Source organism: Ambystoma mexicanum, chromosome 2p, assembly GCF_040938575.1.
Source record: "Ambystoma mexicanum isolate Mex_15411 chromosome 2p, UKY_AmexF1_1, whole genome shotgun sequence".
Taxonomy (NCBI): domain Eukaryota; kingdom Metazoa; phylum Chordata; class Amphibia; order Caudata; family Ambystomatidae; genus Ambystoma; species Ambystoma mexicanum.
In genome coordinates this window covers 1,077,200,463-1,077,221,196 of record NC_090923.1, presented here as the reverse complement: position 1 = coordinate 1,077,221,196, position 20,734 = coordinate 1,077,200,463, and the positions used below count along the sequence as shown (strand labels likewise).

At 46.4% G+C, this 20,734-nt stretch overlaps 1 protein-coding gene across 2 annotated transcripts in view; it reads right to left on the bottom strand.

The window, feature by feature from the left end:
• The window catches only part of MAP4K2 (mitogen-activated protein kinase kinase kinase kinase 2), a 1,208,607-nt gene that overhangs the window by 921,836 nt on the left and 266,037 nt on the right, over window positions 1-20,734 (bottom strand). For both annotated transcript variants that reach the window (XM_069645028.1, XM_069645029.1), the window contains exon 3: window positions 8,517-8,607. In XM_069645028.1, the coding sequence (XP_069501129.1) occupies window positions 8,517-8,607 (91 nt within the window). The remainder of the gene's footprint in view (window positions 1-8,516; window positions 8,608-20,734) is intronic.

Here is a 20,734-nt window from a genome sequence, read left to right as displayed (position 1 = left end):
TCTCTCAGAATATCCGTCCAAATGACAGCCTGCCATCCTGTGTCACAACCTACTTCTATCCCTTACACTACAACTAAAGATTAATAAAAACCAACAGAAGTCTCCTTCTCCAGGAGAATGACTCCCTTCTCTTGGTATATGGGTGGCGTTCCAAGAATGTTCTCTTGGAACAAGGTGCCAGGGGGAATGACTCCCTTACCCTGGCTTGTAGCAATCGAACAGAAAATTTCTTCTCCAGGAGAATGACTCCCTGCTCCTGGCATACGGGTAGTGTTCCCAAAAAGGTCCTCTTGTAAACAAATGGCTGGTAGTTTCAGCACTTTGCAGTTACCCTTCTGGGCCAGGAGAATGGCTCCCTTCTCCTGTTACTGGTCTGCACTTTCCAATACAGTTCACAACAAGGCCAGGGGGAATGACTCCATTCCCCTTGCATCTCTTCAGCGTACTTGATGGGATTCAAGTTACTCACCAGGATAATTACTCCCTTCTCCTGGTATTTGAGAGTTCTTTTACCACTTGGGTTTTATTTTGGTATTCTTTCACTGGACCTACAGAGTCATAAGTCCTACTTATATCGGGGACCCAGACCCTTCTCTGGTGGTCAGTGGGCTTATCTCTGCCACTGTTACGAGGAAGATTTTCTCAGAGGCACTCTCCGCTTCTGTTCGGGTCCCAGACCCTTGATGGCCCTCTGCTAGGCATCATGCTTGCCCCGGCATAATATAAAGCAGAGACCCCTTTCCTCGCCACACATCCTTACCGGTCCCCCGAGGTTCCGGTTACCTTTTGGGACTTGCTCACATGGCACTGGTCTCTCCAGGGACTGGGATTATTCTCTTTCCCGCTTACTGCAACCGTCTGCTTTGTTGCTGCTTCTGAGGCGGCTTCTTGTGTTGTGGCTGCATTCAGAATTGGCACTGTTCAGGGACTGCGCTGTCCCCCTCCTCCTGAAGGTCATGCCACTGCCTTGCCTGCTTCCCGCTGGGTTTGGTTCCACCGACGCTGGACCCTTCACAGACTCCCCTCAGCCACTTGCCAGCGTCCTCTTTGGAGCCCTCTCTTCGGGTCGGGTGCATACTTCGAAACTTCCGGGTTCTCAGATGGTGTGGGAAAGAGAAGACCTCAAGTCCTTCTTCTCTACCTATTTTATGGGGCTTACTCTGCCCCAGCGTAACACCAACACCTGTTGTCAATGGCTCCTCGGCATTCCTCATGCTTCCTGTGAGCCACCTTGCCTCCGTACTAGGACAGTCAGTAATCCTTGTGTTTTCTGTGCTCTTCTTCGTCCTAGTACTTCCTGTCTTAGTTGTACCCCTGTGTCAGAGTGTAGGAGTAAGACTCGGACCCTAGGGTGGCATGTTGATTGGCAAAGACTTTTATTAATAACAAAAACAGGGCTGGGGGTTAGAGGAAATCCTAACTTACCCTACCTCTAAGAGGGGTTTCCCTCCGACAACAAAACAAGTTAATAACTGTCAGTGTCAGGATGTCTGAAGTAAAGTTTGCCGCCCTGTGTCCAAATCCGAATCTATCCCTCATAAGCTAAACTCAACGTAAATTGAAAAGGGAAATGTCTCTTGGCTGTCAACTTGCAGCCCAGCTTCATAGCTCCAAATAAAAGTTCCAAAACGGTGTAAAAAAGCAAACAAAAGTTCCATAAGACTCAAGGGGTTGATTAACTTCTCCAGAGTCTTTCCAAGCTTTATCCAAATTGTCTCTGTGTCTTTAAATATCAGGATAGGTACTCATCTTTACTTGGCAAACCTGACTCCCTGCTGCTGCAACAAGAATAGCCTGGACACCTTTTCCAAGCCGTCTTGAGGGTCCCAGACCCTTTGTAAGCAGACCCAGCTCCCAGGTACTGCGACGAGGAAGAATAAGCGCTGCTCTTCCTCTCAATTGCTATGGGTCCCAGACCTGTTCTCAGTACCCCCCCTTGGTCCACTGTCCTGCGAAGAAGGGTACTCAACATTCTCGTTCTCACAGTCTTTCACGCACAGCCTTGGTTTACTCTCCTGCCAAGGTCTCTGAGGGTTACTTGTACACGCAAGCTTCAGATTCCTCTTTATTACTGTTTGGGGTGTATTTCCCCAGTATGGGCCGCAGATCCCCTTCATTTGGTTACTCTCATAGTGCTCTTTGTCTGATTTCTCTTCAACTCACCGCCTTGGTTTACTCCCCTGCCAAGGTCTGTGAGTACCAGTGGTCGAAGTGGGCGGGAGCAGTCGGGAGCGGTGCTCCTCTACTGCTTTTAATTAGGTTTTACTGTTCCTATACTTTTTTTTTTTTTAAACCGTTCTGTTATGGTTTCGTATTAAAATAAAGGTGTAGGAAGAAGTTGAAACTTGCACTTTCAGTGCACTGCACTCAATGTTCCCTTAAACATCAGGCGCATGTGTTTTTGGGTTTGTATTGTGCATGGGAAGGGGTGCGTCAATGGGGTTTGTGGGGAGCGGTGCAGGCCTGTAGGGAACATAGTCCCACTACGTCTTTTCGTACACTTCGACCACTGGTGAGTACCAGTACCACTTATATATGCAAAGTTCGTATTCCTCTTTAGTACTGTTCGGGATATGCTTTCCCAATATGGGTCTCAGACCACCTTCACTTGGTTACTCTGTCCCGGTGAAGATTCCTTCTGTGCTTCGCTTTGGGCCTCATGCACCCTCTGGGTCTCCCTAGCCCTGGGATTAGCAAGCCTAGTACCTACATGGTCTTGGCCGGCACCTTCTGTTTGTCTGGATCTTTGGAAGCTTCTCTGGCTCACCGGGGCCTTCCCCAGTCTTCCCCACGACTCTTCTGGTGTGCTGCAGTGGTTTTTCTACACTTCAGCGGCCTCGGTCACCGACGGGTATCTTTCCTCTACTCCAGACTATCTTTTGCTTCGCGAGGCTCCAGTGAGTGTGCCTCTCTCCCGGACACTGTCTGCTTCTATGCTCTGCTGGTCTGCGCATAGCTTGACAAGCTCTCGGCCCATGCCGAGCCGAAAACAAACACACCATCTTAATCTGGCCTCTCTGCTTTTGAATAACAGCTGGCCAATAGGATCGTTCAAAAGACTAGAGCATGTGCATTTGTTCTTGTCAGTGATCTTCATTATTCCTGGCCTCTTCCTCGCCCCAGTAGTTCTTACTTGGGATATACTGCAAAAATAAATGAGGGCATTAGGTATTATGGAATTAGAGGGTTTTTGAGGGAAACTGGGTGGGTCAAATGGGTACCGCATTTTCTCTAAATTGTCACTACCCTCAATGGGGTCCTCCTGCCAACCCCAACAGATCTCCCACTGAGTACCACCCCCAAGGGGACTATCGGGTAGTGGCCTCACATCCCTGGCCTCATGGGAAAGTGCTTCCCCATCTAAAGCAGTGACAATACCTCGGGATTCATCAGACCCTGGCACTACAGACATACATTGAGTTACTTTCAATATAGTGGTTTGAAATGGAGGCGGGGAGGGGTACGGCATGTGAAGGTGGATGGTGTTATACAATGGATGGTACCTAAGATGGTAGTCCTTATCCCCCGAGGGGGAGTCCCTCCTCATGAGGTCCTCACACATTAAACAACCCCTAGGGGGACTATTGGGGAGCGGCCGCAGCTACTTAGCATCATGGGAAAGGGCTCCCCTTTGGGGAAAAGTGGCGATACTTGGCGAATCGTCACAGTGTGTGTGTTTGAGCCAGAGGAAGGGGCTGGGACTGTCTGGTCCCAATCCACAAACTCTGGTGCCAGGAAGTCTGTTGCTGGGCAGATGTGATGACCAGTGGTTGCCCATGATTGGACAACCCCAGGCTATTTGAATGTTGCAGATCCTTACCATTGGTGGGCTTGTTCCCAGCCCGAATCTTTGATAAACAGAGGGCTCCTGCAACTGTTCATGAGATCACTGTTTAAGCCAAGACTTCTACGAAGAAGATCAGCGTGCTGACAAACCAAATTCGACCCCTGCAGGTGACACCATCGACTCCAGTGGTGTCCCGGTGAAGCCCTGCTCCTCGGCCCTGATCTCATGAAGGCCTTTGTTGGTGCTTTTACCCCTGGACTGGTGGGAAAATCATTCTTGACCCCTCGAGGATCTGTGCCTAGCGAGCCTTCGGAAGTGTCCCTGGGCAAACTTGTTGACTAACCAGCTCTCTCCTGGGCTACATCGCTCCAGCCACAGCCTTTCCGAGCAGAGCCTTGGAACTTTGCAGATCTCCATCTTGTGTGCCACAAGTCTCCTGCTGCTGCATTTTCAGTCGTCTTACTTCGAGGGACGTTGTGCTGGTGCATGTGTTTGCCTCTGTACGATCGCCTATTGTCATCTTCATGTCCCAGAGGGTGGCTGTCTCTCCTGCACAAGTCTTCCTTTTTCTTCAATGGGTCTTCACCTGGAAGCTGTCTTGAACCGATTCCTGTTTACCGTGACCAATTGAAACTAAAATCCCTTCAAACAAAGTATCTCTGCTGTCTAAACCTCTTGACGGCCCTTGTGGTGGGAACAAGAACAGAAGAACAAGTCTAGAACGAAGTCTGGAACCTACACAAGTGGAATCCGGAACATCCCGAGCCAGGGGGTAAGTGTGCATATCTGTTGTTTTCTCCCCATGTCTCCCATAGGGTGCCCTGGGCGTAAAGCCCTGCCGCTAACTCACTGTGACCTGACCTTTGGTGGTGCAATCTGGGTTGAGAATCCTTCCCTAGACCTATGCTAGTGTGTTGAATTGATATAGTGCTGACCTGAACTGTACTGAGACTTCATTTAACTTTAGGACACTTTTGGAGCACCACCACTGGCCATTGCAGTCTTTCCAAAATGCACCTGAACTGGTCACTTTTGGGCACAACGACCCCATATCATCTTAGGGTTGGACTTGATAAGATTGGGGGAATTTGTCCAGTGGGATTTCTAAAGAGTTCTGCCTATTCTCTTGCATCTGACTACAGGACTAAGTTCAGGAGGACATATTCCAGGAGATGGGATAAAGTAGACACTGTACCCGATGAGGACATTGTTTTCAACTTAAAGAAAAAGCGGATCAATAATCCACAATGACCAGGTGGGTTTCATCCTAGGCAGACAAGGCGTGGACTCCACCCGGAAAACCCTGCACTTAATCCACGAGGCCCAAACATCACTGAGCAAACCAGCGCTACTCTCAATTGATGCCGAGAAGGCGTTCGACAGAGTCAAATGGCATTTCCTGGAGGCCACGCTAAAGAAGATAGGCCTAAGCCCCACGCTCCGTCGAGGGATCAAAGCTATCTATATATCCCCAAGAGCATCGGTCGCAGTGAATGCCCAATTCTCCCGTTGGCTCCCCCTCAGTAGGGGTACGAGACAGGGTTGCCCCCTCTCGGCAATACTTTTCGCACTGTCCCTGGAGCCCCTCGCCGTAATACTGCGAGCAGATCCTGCAGTGGAGGGGATTCGGGTGAATGGCAAAGAATATAAGCTGGCCTTGTATGCAGACGACATTCTGCTCCATGTGTCAAACCCAACGTCTTCCATTCCACGAGCGATCCATCTGATGGAGGAATACGGCACACTCTCAGGATTCAAGATCAACAAATCCAAATCCATTCTTTTTCCACTGCATGATCCATCTCCGGAACACCAAATCGCTCTCGAGCAACTAGGGTTCATCATCGGAGGCCCAACAATGAGATACTTGGGGATTAACTTAACGCGACACCTCGACAACCTTTACGAAGCCAATTTCCCCCCACTTCTCGAAGCTCTCAAGGCTGATCTTAAGAAATGAAAACTGCTAACAATCTCCTGGATGGGGCGCCTAAACGCAATCAAAATGGTGACCCTCCCACGGTTCCTTGATCCCTTTCAGGCCTTGCCCATCACAATCCCAGAGCATTTCTTTAGACAAGTCAGAAAGGCCATACTAGAATTTCTGTGGAATGGGAAGAAATCAAGAATCCCCTACAATGTTTTAATATTACCAAAGGACCTAGGTGGAGTGGGCTTACCGGACATAGAATGCTATTATCAAGCCACACAGCTCTGAATTTTAATCCCAGACCTGCGATATAAGAAGGACCTCCAATGGGTCCAACTGGACAATATTTTGTCCTAACGTAACTCTGGCAGAATGGCTCTGGGTCCCCAGACCGAAACTGACGAGAAGACTGCGCAATCACCCGATACTGAGCACAATGTGGACCATATGGAAGAAGGGGAAAGCGATGTTGGGAGTCACAACGTGGCCTTCACCCCTAAGCCATCTCTGGTCCCCCGGGATCAGAGAAGAAATCCCAGAACACGCTAGATACCAATCGTGATTCGATGCCGGCCTCGAGAGAGTCGGTCAGCTGTGGAGAAAAGGGAAATTCATCTCAATAACGGAACTAGAGGAAGCCCTCCAAATTCACCCAATACCAGTCTTCCTGTACCTGCGATTGTAAGGGGTTTTATCCAGAAGGGAATGGAAGGCCACCACACAGAGAGAACTAACGCCCTTTGAGATGATCCTAGACATGACTGCCACTTCCAAAGGCCTCATAGCACGAATGTACAAGGCTCTAATTACAAAAGACGACGCGCCAAACAGCCGTCTCAAGGCAGGATGGGAAAGATACTTCGGCAGAGAGTTCGACCAGCAGGCCTGGGACAAAATTTGTGAAACGGCATCCAAAATATCAATCGCAGCCCAGTATAAATTACATGCAATAAAATTGCTCCACAGATGTCAGTACGATCCATACAGGATGTCCAAAATGTTCCAGACCTCCAGCCCAGGATGCTGGCGACAATGTGGTATGAATGCAGACTACTGGCACATGTGGTGGACCTGCCCAAGGTCCGGATCTACTGGCAAGAAGTCCTGGGATGGATCAAGCAGCTGGACGGCATAGAGAGGGAACTGTCACCCCTCCTGATTATTTTTGGCCTCGAGGAAGAAGATGACGAACTGATCAGGGTAAAAGGTCTAATATCCCTCCTGTTACTCGCGGCGAGAGCAACCCTAGTGATAAAATGGAAATCCTCACACCTACCTGATAAAAAACACTGGATACAGATCGCCACAAACATTTACACAATGGAAAAAATAACGGCAATACTGCATGACAAAGCTGCACGACAAGAGGAAGCCTGGTGCGACTTCACTGCACAATATATTTCGCGCTCAACCACGGATGACCTAACACAGCAAAGAAACTAGCACCCAACCCAGGACAACAATGACGGAACGTTGAACGACCCATGGCCAACAACCCATGCCTGTCACAGACTATACTGGAGATCGATGACATAGAGATGATTGAAGATGAAGGTCACACAGCCTACCGCGAATCAAAGTAGCAATGCCTCGGAAGGAGACTCGAGAACCGGGAGGGAGGGTGGGGGAAGGGGGGCGGGGCTCTTATTTTCTTCTTATTGGAACAATGAACGTTAATGTTGTTAAATATTGTTATGGTGAACTGGAACAATTTCGTGAAATACCCCCTAAAGCATAATATGTATCCACCTGTATGTTCACATCCAATGCCAAAATTAATAAAAGTCAACTTTAAAAAAAAAAAAAAAGCGGAGAGACATTTTTGTTGTGGAAACTATTCTACGAAGCCGAGGGCTGGAAGAGACCGTGAGAAATTCTTTGGTGGGGGTCAGAAAAGCAACCACCACAAACTTAACCAGGCGGAGTAACCCTATTCTAAGCTAAAACTGAGATCCTATTTTCTTTCTATCTTTTCATAGTGGTAGGGTGAATAGGGGCTCGCCTTTACCCACCGCGGTTGGAAGCAGTGTGATGCACCATTTTAGTTGAATAACTAAGCTGCATTGGGGAGAATGGTCTGGAACGTGATGCAACCACGCTCTGTTGTAGTCCCCAGTGATTCGAGAGGGACCAGGGTCTCAGAGCGATCCTGACATATGCTGGGTCCCATTGAAAGAGATAGGAAAATCATTTATTTTTGAAGTTTACCAACAAATGCCACTAACAGAAATGTATTTATTGCCCTTATCAGACAGTTGAGTTAGTGAGAGCCCCTGTATGCTATTATGCCAGTATCCCTGAACAGCAGACAGTTGATGATCCAGATGTCATGCCCTTAACATTAATTTGCCAGAATTTGTGTCAGCTGTTGTTATGACCATAATCAGTAACCTGCGCGCAAAATGTGCACTCTCCGCTAGCACTAGCTAGTGATATTTGACTGGCAAGTAAGAAATGGTGTGTTGTGTACATGTATAGATTTGAGGTGGCAAGTGACTTTTTATGGCTGGCTAATGGCTTGCCATTTGAATTGTTGGACCCCGCCAGTGACTATCAATCTAAAGGGCAGGAAAGACTGCAGATCCCAGAAACCTTGTGTCTTTTATGCCAAAAAGACATGACCGAAACCCTTGCAGTTAGCATTTATGTGCATTTGCCATTTTAACATGAACATAAAAGACATTTGTATTATCAATGCAAAGGGGTTAGGGGCCTGCAGGGGGGTGGGGGGTAAAGGAGAAACAGGCAGCATGAAATGTGAACCATAAGCCAGAGTTATAGAGAGGGAAATGCTCTTACCTCAGATAGCTGCCAAAATAGGCCACAATGTTGGGATGCCTGCAGTCCTTCAGCATGGAGATCTCTTGCTGGATGGAGGTTATATCATCTCCTGGTGATGAGATAAAGAGGAAGCAACCAATAAGATGTGAATAGAGGAGGGGAACAGAGGACGATGAAGTGAGCGAAAGAGAGGACTACTAAAGTGAAATGAGGCAATAAAGAGCAACAACATATTAGTATTACACATGGCATCCTCTTCATTAAACTTATGTTACCAAACATCACTGGGAGCAGCAACAAGCCGAGATAGATGGTTTCCCCACTGTTCTCTGGTCTTACATGCTTGAACATGTTCAACAAAGGGTAACAAGTACGGTAATTCAGAGATGGAGAATGGGGCACATGCAAGTGGGTAGAGGGTGACAGCCCTTGGGTGGGTCCCAAAGGAGTAAAGGTCTAGGAAGTTGCTGCAAACAGCACATATTTCCAATTATTTTGCCACCTTTTAACATAGTTTTGTGTCAGTACCTACATTTCCATAGTCTGAATTCTAAATGTTGCTATGGTTCCCACTCTCCTTCTTTAAATCAGGGATGGGAATGGGTTGGAGGTCGGGCTCTGAAGATAATATTGAAGTGCTTATTCTTCTTGCTCTTTCTATACACTACAAATCTGTTTAAGCTAAAATGCAAGAAATGCAACTGATGAGACTGCAAGGTCAGGGAAAGAGGTATACTTACTATGATTCTGTATGGTCTGTACCAATGTGGCAATTCACAGGGTCAACCGGGCAACCTGTTCCCTGTCTGATTGAGGGAAGGGCTGACAGGATCCTATACGCACCCCAACCCAACCAGCTAAGAATCCTGAATATTATCTGGCGCAAGACGAAGAACTACTGTACAAGAAGTATAGGCCCTTGTAGAATAATCATGTAGGATTTTTCCCAAAGACCCAACCAAAGACTCCCTCTTTATCACACCCAGGATGTTAGTAGGACTAGATCTGACTTATTTTCCCAAACCACCTTAGTGAGCAACCTTTCAGGAACTACCAGGTCCCAAAGAAACAGAGTTATAGGGATTGCATCATGATTAGAGCTCCAAAACCCAGAGTAAATTCTGGAATATTTATCAGGGATTCAGAGGAAGATAGCTATGGGGAAACACTTACACAGTCAGGGAGTGCCCTTAGACAACAGGTGCAGATCCACGAAGAAGGAGAAAATCTAACTCATTCCAACCCCTTCTCAGAAGCAATGCTTGCAAAGGAGAACACCTATCCCTCTCCCTGCAGCTGCAGCATTTAAGAAGAGAAGTCCTTCCTTCCCAAAAGAAAAACTATTTTTCACAGATGGGGACTTTACTCCTGCAACTTAAAATGACTTTCAAACACCAGAAACACACAAAATGCAAAAATATGTGCAGAGAGACAACTAGGAGGCAAGGAATGAGCAGAGCAGCAGACAAACACCAGCTCCTGTACGGGAAACCAACTGAAAAGAATAAAAATGGCATCAAACCTTTTAAAGACGTCTTTCTGCTGGCTGTAATAGGAAGCCAATTAGCCAATCAATTCAAATGTTGGCCCAGTCAATGGGAGGACAGTTAACTCTTTAGAAATGAGGCTACAAAACAGAGACAGTGCTTTATGGGATGGGTGCTGAGGAGAGGAGTTTGCTGAGGAAGCAAGAGAGCACCAGAGTAGTGGTACCCATTCAGCTCAGAAGAGGGGTATGCTCCAGTGAAGAAGAGAGGAGCCTTTGGAGTCCAGAAGAGGGGTGTGCTCCAGTTAGGGGGGAGAAAGGCCCCTGGACACCAGAAGAAGGGCGCAGTGCATTGAGAAAGAGGTGAGTCCAGGAGAATGAAAGAGGGGTGGGCTGCAGTGAAGAATAGTTGAGCCCATGAGCCCGGAAGAGGCGTGTAATGCAGTGAAGAAGAAGGGAGCCCATTAACCCAGAAGAGTGACATAATGTAGTGAGGAAGAGGAGAACCTGGGACCCCAGAAGAGAGTGTTCCCCAGTGAGTGGAAGGAGAGACAGAAGAGCCCAGATGAGAGGTATCCTACAGTGAAGAGAAAAAGAGTGACTGATTCCAAGAATTGGGGATGCCTAACAGTGGGGGAGAGTCCTTTTGTCCTAGAAGAGAGAAATAAGTAACAGAGAGAAGGAGAGCCCCAAGAAGGGGAGGACTTTTGGGACACTTGGAAATGGGAGGAAGACTGAGGTCTAGAAATCAATAAGCAGGAGACTTTCCTGCCTGGAACTCTGCATGCCTTTATTTTGCTGTCCTTCATATACCATCCTCGGTTCAAGGTACTACTTTCCCAAGAACCTTTACATTACAGCCATCCTGAACCAATTGCTATGAATAGTGCTACGTTTTACTTTTATTTAATAAAACTGTTTATGCTTATTCTGCTGTCAGTGATTGGTGTTGTCTCGGCCATGTGACCATAGTGTATGCAAAAAGAAAAGTGTTAAAAAAATATGTCAGGATAGTTGAGCAGTTGGCTTCCCTTTCCCACGTTTTCAGCACGGGGTAAGGCGGCACGTTCGAGATTCGCACAAACTTTGGCTTCTCTGCCACAAGGATACAATTTAAAGCATAGGTATCAAGGCTTCTGCCAAAGCCTCTTTCCGAATTACAGTCTCTTGTTGCAGAGGGCCTGTCTTAACAAACAAGCACCAAAGTTCCTTTCTCATCATGATTTCACATTCACAGGTTCTCGCTTCCAGTGCTCCTTCTCGCTCGGAACCCTTTTATCACAATGTTCACAATTGCTCTCCCTCGATCGGGCACAGACCATATCTCCCTCATTCGGGCTTGGACCCCTTTTGCACAAAGTTCACATTTGGTCTCCCTCATTCGGACTCAGACCATGTATTCTCACTTTCTACGTTTTCCCCTTGAATTCAAAGATCGGAGACTTTCGAATGCCCGATGGGTCTTGCTTTAACCGGCACAGGACCACTTCGATTCACTTTACCCAACGTTCATACTTTCGTTTCTGCTACTTTTTGGCTGTATACTTTACAGAGACCTCTGACTGAGCACCCACCTGGTGCCGGACCACCCTGTCATTGGCATTTTATCTTTCTCCTTAAATGTTCAAAACATCCATCATCAATTAAGCTTTCCTCAAGTCTTTCATCACACGTGTTTCAATCTTCGTTCTTGCGCTCTTTATCAAATTTTGCTGCTTGCAACCTTGACTTCAACACAGACTGGTCTTGCATCGGTTTCCCCCAACTCAGCAGCTGTGTTGATCTCTCAGGCGCTGCTTTGATCTGGAGCCAAGGCCAGTACCACAGAGGCTGCCGATCCTCCCCGTCTCTGTCAGGCGTACAGGAGGGCCCTGGGTATCTCAGACACACAATACAGGATTCTTTAGTTTAGCTTCCTGGCCTTATGCTTTGTACTCTAAAGGGTTCTGGAAAGCAACAGTTTCTGGCTGGAAACGTCATGGGTATCTCCCTCCTTGCGTACCCTTCTTAGTTTGTCATCGGTTTTCCCTCGTTAAAGCGCAGGTGCGAAGACTCGTTTCTAATGTACATGGTAAGGGTATGCCAGATTTTGGGTGCTGCTACTAGGAAGCTGGATCCGCCCGCTGTACTCTCCCTGGTTTCTCGCAGAATACAGCTGGGCCTGCCATAATCAGGTTGTTTAAATCTTCTTGTGTATGTCTAGATAGTTCTTGTGTAAGAAGCTCAGAATTGTCTATCTCCTCTGGTACCAAACAAGATAGTATTGAGGCGGAAGCAGCAGAAGGATTTTCTTTCCACTACTTTAAGAGATTTACGTGGGTCTTTTGCTTCCTGTAAGGTTGGGCTATTTTATACATACAGGTCCCTGTTTGCTCTAGTACCTCATATGGCCCATGCCACTTTGAGACAAGTTTATTTTCAGAGGCAGGTAAGAGGACTAATTCCCTTTGTCCTACTGAAAAGGGTCTTAAATTTACCTTCTTGTGATAGGTGGACTTCTGTTGGGCTTGAGCTTTTTCCATTTGAGTGCAGACTTCTTAGGACTGTTAGGGGCTGTTGGTCTCTCTGTTACCTCTGGCGCAATTGGAGACATGTCAAGGCTGTTTTCTACAATCCCTCCAAGATGGAGGCTGTGAATGCCAGTAGCATGCTAGCCTTGCATTGTGTTCCAAGGTGGACTCTCCCCATTGCATTTCACAGAAACGCTTATCAAGGCTGGGATCCACATGCTCCTCATGCCACTTCTCCCATTAGAGGACGCATCATAAATTTCCGTCTACTAGATCCTTATCTGAGCGCTTTCTTTCAGAACGCCAACACCTGCAAACACAGCATCCTTGCAAACTGTCATGATCTCTGCTTCCAAAAGATCAGGACTTGCCCGACTCCCTTGGAAGCAGACCCATAACCCCGGTTCCGAGTGCCAGCCAGTCCCAATTGGGACCTTTTGGACCCTGTCCTGGCGCCAGTGGCACCAGGCTCATAAAGATGCCCAGTCCCAGCGCTGGAAGCACCGGACTCATAATGCTTGGGCGGACTTACCTGCAGCAGACCATGCTGCTTACTTACCTGCCAGTTGAACCCCTGATCCTCTTCTGTTTGGGACTACTTTTCCTGTTGGGTGGGGCAGGAGCCACTCCCTAGGTTCAGAACACTGGAACTCTTCTGGAAAGCAGGAACTCTTTTCTTACCTAGGCGTGGCTGTGGAAGGAGACACCTAAGCACTACAGGAGGCTATTTAAACCACACCCGATGGATGAATCTTGCTTTGCGTTATTCTGCATTCTCTGCAGCAGAACGCTCATCGTGTCTTCTGCTTCTGATCCTGGGCCTAAGGGAACAAAGGCTTACCATCCTGGAATCCAGTCTTCAGCAGCACCTGTAAAGACAAAGAAAGAACAGGTTTGCACTACGGTCTTCAGTGGCAGCGCATCTCTTACCTGGTCCATCGGCTGTCACCAACGCCTCGCGCTGCATTCCGGCATCTGAAAGACAAAAGCTTACCAGCTCTTCGCACGCTCCGGAGGCCTTCGGCGCTGCATCCCGCATCTGAAAGACAAAAGAAGGTGCGTTTAAAGACATTGGGCAACTTTATTACTCACGTGCCATTACTCCTTCCCACGCCGAATCCAGTGGGTATTCCAGCACCCTTCAGCTTCTCTAAAGCTCCGAACTTGTACCTGCAAGATAAAAGGGACAGTTAGTGCGCATCGTGAAGCAGGCTACAAGCGCTTACTTACGTGCTTCCAGGCGCTTCTATTCCTCACGCGGGTTCGATCCTCAACTCTCATCAGCCCGCCATCCGCCATCGCCGGAACCCTGCAAAACAAGAGATATCATTACAAAAGACTTTTAAGACATTTGAAGTGCCCAGAACTTACCGTTCGTGCAGTTAACGACGGACAGCAGTCCTCTGAGGTCAAGAGGCCTGCACCCTTATCCAGTGAAGAAACTGGTTACGGCACCCTGCCCCGAGGCAGATGGAGAGCTCGGCGTTCACTTACCTAAGGTGAGGGCGTTAACCTTTGGGGTTCTACAGGAGCAGAGAAAGGGAAGAGGAGAGAGGCACCCAATAACCCCAGTTCATTAATCCCATATTTTCTATCTGCAGACATCTTACTCTTCGAGTCAGACATACAGTGCACAGAGGTCCAGCCCAAAGAGCCAACCGTGTGTTACACATCACCTTTGAAGATACGGCATTCACCCAGTCAAGACCGGCGCCTCTGCGGGAATCAGGTGAGCGTTACACAAACTCCTCGTTACAGCTCTCTCTTCCGGGAACGCAATAATGTTGCCTAGAAACGGTACGCATTGATACTATTCTCCTGATCCATACCCGGTTGCAGAATAACTTACAAATATTTCTCCTTATAGATTACCGCTACCAGCAGATCATCTGATCTTCTTTCCCACAAGGAAGAAGTACATTCATTTTCGTCCGATCAGTCTCCACAGAGACTAGACATAAACGCCTCCCTCGCCAACACAAAAGGTTCTTTTCAGTCCACTCCGATTCAGCGCGACGGCAGGAAAACTCTCCCCCTCACTCTGCAACTAACCAACACTTGTGATCTAATCACTAACATTCTATTTCTGTTTTATGCTGTAGGATTCGTGCTTCCAGTTTTGCGCCTTGTTTACAAGTTTCCGGCACAATCTCTGAGACTTCAACCCAACAGGCACATAAATGAGGCTTCTTTCTAAAAGAACAACAGTTCCATTACCTTGGTACTTACCATATCTCTTCTTAGCCTTCTATTTCCTTATGCAAACAAACCTTTTAACCCTCCATATTCTCCAATCTCTTAGATCACTGCCCTTCTAAGAACTCCTCCAGGATTGTCGCATCCAAGTCAATGAAAATCAGCCTTTAGCCATTACTCAGCAAACCTGTATGCTTCCAGTCACCTGAAGACATCATCATCCAGGGTCTTCTTCCCCAGAGGGTTTCCCTGAGGATTCTATACCTTCTGGCGCTGTTTCACAGCGGAATGGTTCTAGAGTTCTTAGGGGGATTCTTTCTTGCTTCCATCTGTGTTCTGATCCAGGTTAGTGAATTAAGCCTTATTTACTACTGTGTTTCTAACAAGACTAGATTTCAAACGAGTTTCATTTGTTCTCGCAATTGGGTAGCTGTTTGTGAGAGGGGAATGGATGCCTCTTCTCTCTCTTCCCAGGTCTCTCTGAGCATGTCTAAGACATCTTGTGGTTCTCTGCCGTAAAGCAGTTCAAAAGGAGAGAAGCCGATGGATGCCATAGGGGTCTTTCTTACTGCAAATAGGGCCTAGTGGATGATGGTATCCCAATCCTTTCCATCCTTGTCTACCAATTTTCTCAAAATCATCTAAAGGGTTTTGTTAAATCTCTCTACCAATCCGCCTGTTTGGGGGTGATAAACTGAGGTTCTTAAAGATAGAACCATGTAGTAATTCCTTGACTTGGGCCATGAGTTTGCTCATGAAATTGGATCCTTGATCCGTTAGAGTTTCCTTGGGGAAATCAACCCTACAAAAGAATGGTAGCATGCGTTTTAAGATTTGTTTGGTTGTATTGTTCCGCATGGGGAACGCCTCTGGGTATCGGGTAGCGTAATCAACAATTACAAGGACATATTTCTTACCCATTCTAGAGGTCTACAATGGTCCAATGATATCCATCACAATTTGGGCGAAAGGGACTTCTATGATGGGTAAGGATTTTTAGAGGGGGAGGTAAGGGAATATGAGTGCTGGATTTCTGGCATATTTCACATGTCTGGATGAAGTTCTTTATGTCAGGATGGATACCTGGCCAATAGTATTTCCCACTGATGTGAGCTTGGGTTTTTTAGATTCTCCTTAATGTCCCCCTGTCAAATGAGAATGTGCAATCTCTAGCATGATTTTATGATGGGTTTTGGGGATTACTAATTGAGTTTTACTTAGGCCTTCTCTGGAGGTTTCTTTTCTATATAGTAATCCCTGTTTCAGGAAGAAAAAAGGGCTCCCCTTTTCTAGTCCTTCTCCCTCAGGAATCCCTTGCATGAAAGCCTCTGCGAGTACTGGATCATTTCACTGGGCAAAGGCTAGATCAGGAAGGATGGTAGGTTCTTCTTCCCTCTTAACCTCAGTGACGGATGGTTCATCAGCCTCTCCAAAGCCTAAGCTACCTCTCTCAGTCTCTTCTGGTTCACTTTCTTCCTTAAAATAGGGAAATAGAGCCTTCTCAAGAATCCCCTGTGCAATTTTGTTGTCCCCACGATGCATTTCAAATGGAGTTTCGCCATGGTTCTGTAGGAGAACCTTCATGTCCCCCCGGAGGTCTGGATCTATGACACCTGCTAGAACATCCAGACCAAACTTCCAGGCTCAGCCAGATGTTAAGGCCAGTGTTATATAACAACCCTCAGGGGGTATTAGGACCAAATCCATGGGAATCATCTCTCTTTTCCCTGGAGGGATAGTAGCTTCTCTGCTACTACAAATATCAGAACCTATGGATTCTTTCGTGGCAGTAGAGGGCTCCGAGTCTCTGTGACTACGTTTCTGGTATTTTAGGGTGCCCAAGTTTGTCTCAATTGAGTCTCATCCTACTCCTGACACCACATGTAAGGAAGGCATGGTCTCAAACAGTGAAGACAGGCACAAGTGATCACAGTTCAAGGGTGTTTATTGAATTACAATGGATTGGTTGAACGCCTATCTAAACCTAAATCAAAGGATGGGAGAAAGCTATGACCATCAAATAACAATAACGCAGTCCTAGTCGAGTCTCCGTCAAAAATAAAAGGGCCTATACTAATAAACCTATTGCCAATCCTTACTCCTAGATATAGAATGGTGTGGGACAATAGTGTATGCAAAAATAAAAGTGTTCCAGACATAATATGTCAGGATAGTTGAGCAGTTGGCTTCCCTTGCCCATGTTTTCAGCACGGGTTAAGGCGGCACGTTCGATCTTTGCACACACTCTGGGTTCTCTGCCACAAGCATACAGTTCAAAGCATAGGTATCAAGGCCTTCTGCCAAAGCCTCTTTCCCAATTACAGTCTCTTGTTGCAGGGGGACTGTCTTAACAAACAAGCACTAAGTTACTTTCTCATCAGGATTTCACATTCACAAGTTCTCGCTTTAAGTGTTCATCATGGGTCTCCCTCTTTCAGGCTTGGACCCCTTTTATCACAATGTTCACAATTAGTCTCCCTCAATCGAGCTCGGACCATGGATCTCCTTCGTTCGGGCTCTGACCCCTTTTGTACAAAGTTCACATTTGATCTCCCTCGTTCGGGCTTGGACAATGTAATCTCACTTTCGACATTTTCCTCTTGATATCAAAGATCAAAGACTTTCGAATGTGCGATGGATTTTGCTTAAACCATCGCAGGACCATTTCGATTCACTTCACACAATGTTCTTACTTTCGTTTCTGCCACTTCTTGGCTGGATACCTTAAAGAGACCTTTAATTGGGCATTCACGGGTTTCTGGACCACTCTGTCATTGGTATTATATCTTTCTCCTTAAATGTTCAAAACATCCATCAGCAATAAAGCTTTCCTCGCGTCTTTAATCACACACATTTCGTTCTTGCTCTCTTTATACAATGTTTCAGCTTGCAACCATGACTCTCTCAGGCGCTGCTTTGATCTTGGAGCCAAGGACGGTACCACAGCGACTGCTGATCCTCCCCGACTCGGTCAACCGTGCAGGAGAGCCCCGGGTATCTCTGGCACATAATACAGGATTCTTCAGTTTGGTTTCCTGGCCTTATGTTTTTTTTACTCTAAAGGGTTTTGGAAAGCAACAGTTTCTCGACGGAAAGGTCAAGGGTAACTTCCTCCTTGCGTACCCTTCTTGGTTTGCCGTCTTTCTTCCCTCATTCAGCTGCCGTGAGTATTGTTTCTTTGTGTGCTTTGTCTCGCTCAATGTGTGCCCTTGTGCTCCACCTTTTATCCATTTGGGGAAGGTTAATGAAAGTCAGGCGTGAGTGATTACCAGTAATTGCCTGACCATACTAGTGGGACATGTCAGGTACAATGCTCTGGTGTGAGTCTGTTTTCTCCCAGAGTGGGCTGTCCTAGTCAAATTGTTTGTGAAGGGAAAGGGGGAGGGGGTAGAGTTTCTAAATATCCTATTGGGTAGGATGGGGTAAATGTGTTATAGGGAGGGCGATACCGCGTCTCGCCATCAGGTGTCCCACTCCCACAAGACCCCTCACCCAGGTGATTCTCCCATACTGGTCCACACCCAGGGTCTGGATCCAAAGGTGATGGCTGTGCCCTGGCCACCTGAGAGAGAGACCCCCAGGGACTAGCAGGTGAGACCCCTTCTGGTTTATCACAGTACATTCCAACACTCATTTTCTTTGCAGGAACCTTATAGCATTTTACAATTTATGGAAATGGAACACACTTGCTTCTATCCCCCCACATAAATCTTACCCCTAAAATATTTTTCTTCTAATGTCATCCCATATGTTGAAGGCAGTCAATTGTGCTTCAGTTGGAGAAATCGCCATTTCTGTTCATGTAGACATAACAGTGTATTTGGAACCTGTGCCAGACATGCACTGTCCTTTGTTTGGAGGCTTAATGTCTCCTTAATCCTAGATCAAAAATATGTGAACCTAATTACTGCAAAATTACACTGCTTATTGTGAGGAATGAACAGTTGGTTGCCAAAGTCTTTACCTTTGGGTATCCTTTAAAAGATGTAGTGTGGGGGTCGAGCATTAGCTACTCCACGAAACAAAAGAAGACTAGACAAGAAGCACAGCCAAATATAGAAACTCCAGAAGTAGAACACGACGCGAGGCAATGGATCGGGATATAATCTTACACGTACATTTGTGATAAGAAGCATTTGCTGTTGTCATTAGAACTGATAAATACAGATTGGGTTGGTAAACACGTGGCAGACAAATCAAGCTGTATTCACCAAGTATTGCAGCGAATTATGAAAAACAGACGTAAATAATATATGCTGAAGGGTGAATAAAAGCAACACTATTATTGTAATTCTTGCTGTAAAAGTGAGATGCAAGTACCGCATCTTCTAAGAAAACCTTAAAGTGTTAAATTTCGGCGAGGAAATCTTACTGTAGTACAAGAACCGGGCCCCGCCTTCACAAGGACCAAAGTGGTTGAAACACGTGTTGGCACAGAATGGGCCTTGGACTATTAACTAATAAATCAGTTCTCAGAGTGACTAGAAATGTGATACAGTCTCAAGTGACATTTGTTGTTTAACAGTGTGAGAATCATACTAATTGATCTTTCAAGGACAGCGCGTTTTCCACAGATCAAAAGGTTGTTGTGTCAAATATGGAAAATAAACTTGAAAATGTAAAACTTGTCTATGCAAATAGTCCAATCAGTGAAAATCAGTGAAAACCATGAAGCATTAACGGTGGCAAGATATAAGCGCGCCCTTTTACTTAAAAAAAAGGATGGATATCTTCACACACAAAGCATTCCAGGAGCATGGCAATAGAGCATGCACTTCATCTTAAAGAACAAGAAGAAAAAAGGTCTGTAGCCAACATTATGAGGAGGGGGATTTTTCACCACTAATGGAGATATTAACAATGCCTTTCTTGAATTATTCAAGTCACTATGTTATCATAAGGTAATTCCAGGCACAGAAGCAGTGGACACAATATTTTCAGTAATTGATATTCCAGTGTTAAAATAATGATCTCATGTCAAAGATTGAGTCAGAGATTTTACTAGAAGATTTAAAGATAGTAGACCACTTGATGAAACCAAATAATAGCGCCGTCTAGTTGGATGGGCTAACCATTGAGTTTTATATAACCCCCAGTAAGTGGATGTTACCTACATTAAGAAGAGTTTTAAATAAATCATTAAATTACGCTCAGTATGTTAATTTCGAAGCACAATAAACTTCACACTTCCTGCCCTATTTTTCAATCAACCGGACATGAAATTTCCTACTTTTAAGAAAAGGTTATGAAAACTCTAATTCACCAAACTGAAGTGGGTTTCAGTACATACGAGTACAGGGTGAGTATTTCTGTATCTGTAGGTACCCAGGGTGCAGCCCTTGTACGGGTAATCACAGCACACCTTATGTGGCATATCCTCCGCACCACCTGCATCCCCATCTTCATCATCCTCCTCTCCATGGCCCCCTGTTGCCTCTGGTGGTACTCCAGTCCCTTCAGCTTTAGGGTGGCCTGGAGCAGATCGAGTTTGATGTTTGCCGAAATGTGTGGCAGCATGGTTGTGTTGGGAAGTGTTTTGGGGGAAGGTGTGGCCCTTCCATACTCTTCCTGTGTGCATTGGGTGCACCTGGGTGAGTTGGGTGCACCTGTGGCCTTATTTCCTTCACCTGTGTCCATTTACTTGCTGCTCTGAGATGTAGGTATCTCTTGGTCTTGGTTTTGCAAGTATTACTGGCAAAACAAGCCTGTATTACTGGCAAATCCAGATTCGTAATCGGCCAGGAATACCAGTGCTGGTTTCTGGGCCATCCAGAAATACTGTTGCCGGTATTAGTGCCACTGGTAAGTCCGTATATGGTTGTACCGGCAATAATAATACCGGCAATGTTGTTCCAGACAAATTGTACTTCACTAGTACAGTAAAAGTGCTGGTAACCAGAATTACCGGATTGTTTACTGTATACCGGCAGACTCGTAGAGAGGCCTTATGTTCTTTAACTGGAGAAAACTGTTGGGCTCTTACGCTTTGGGTTAAATACCCATCGTGTTGAGACTTCAGGGCATCAGTAAGCAGGGTGGCTATC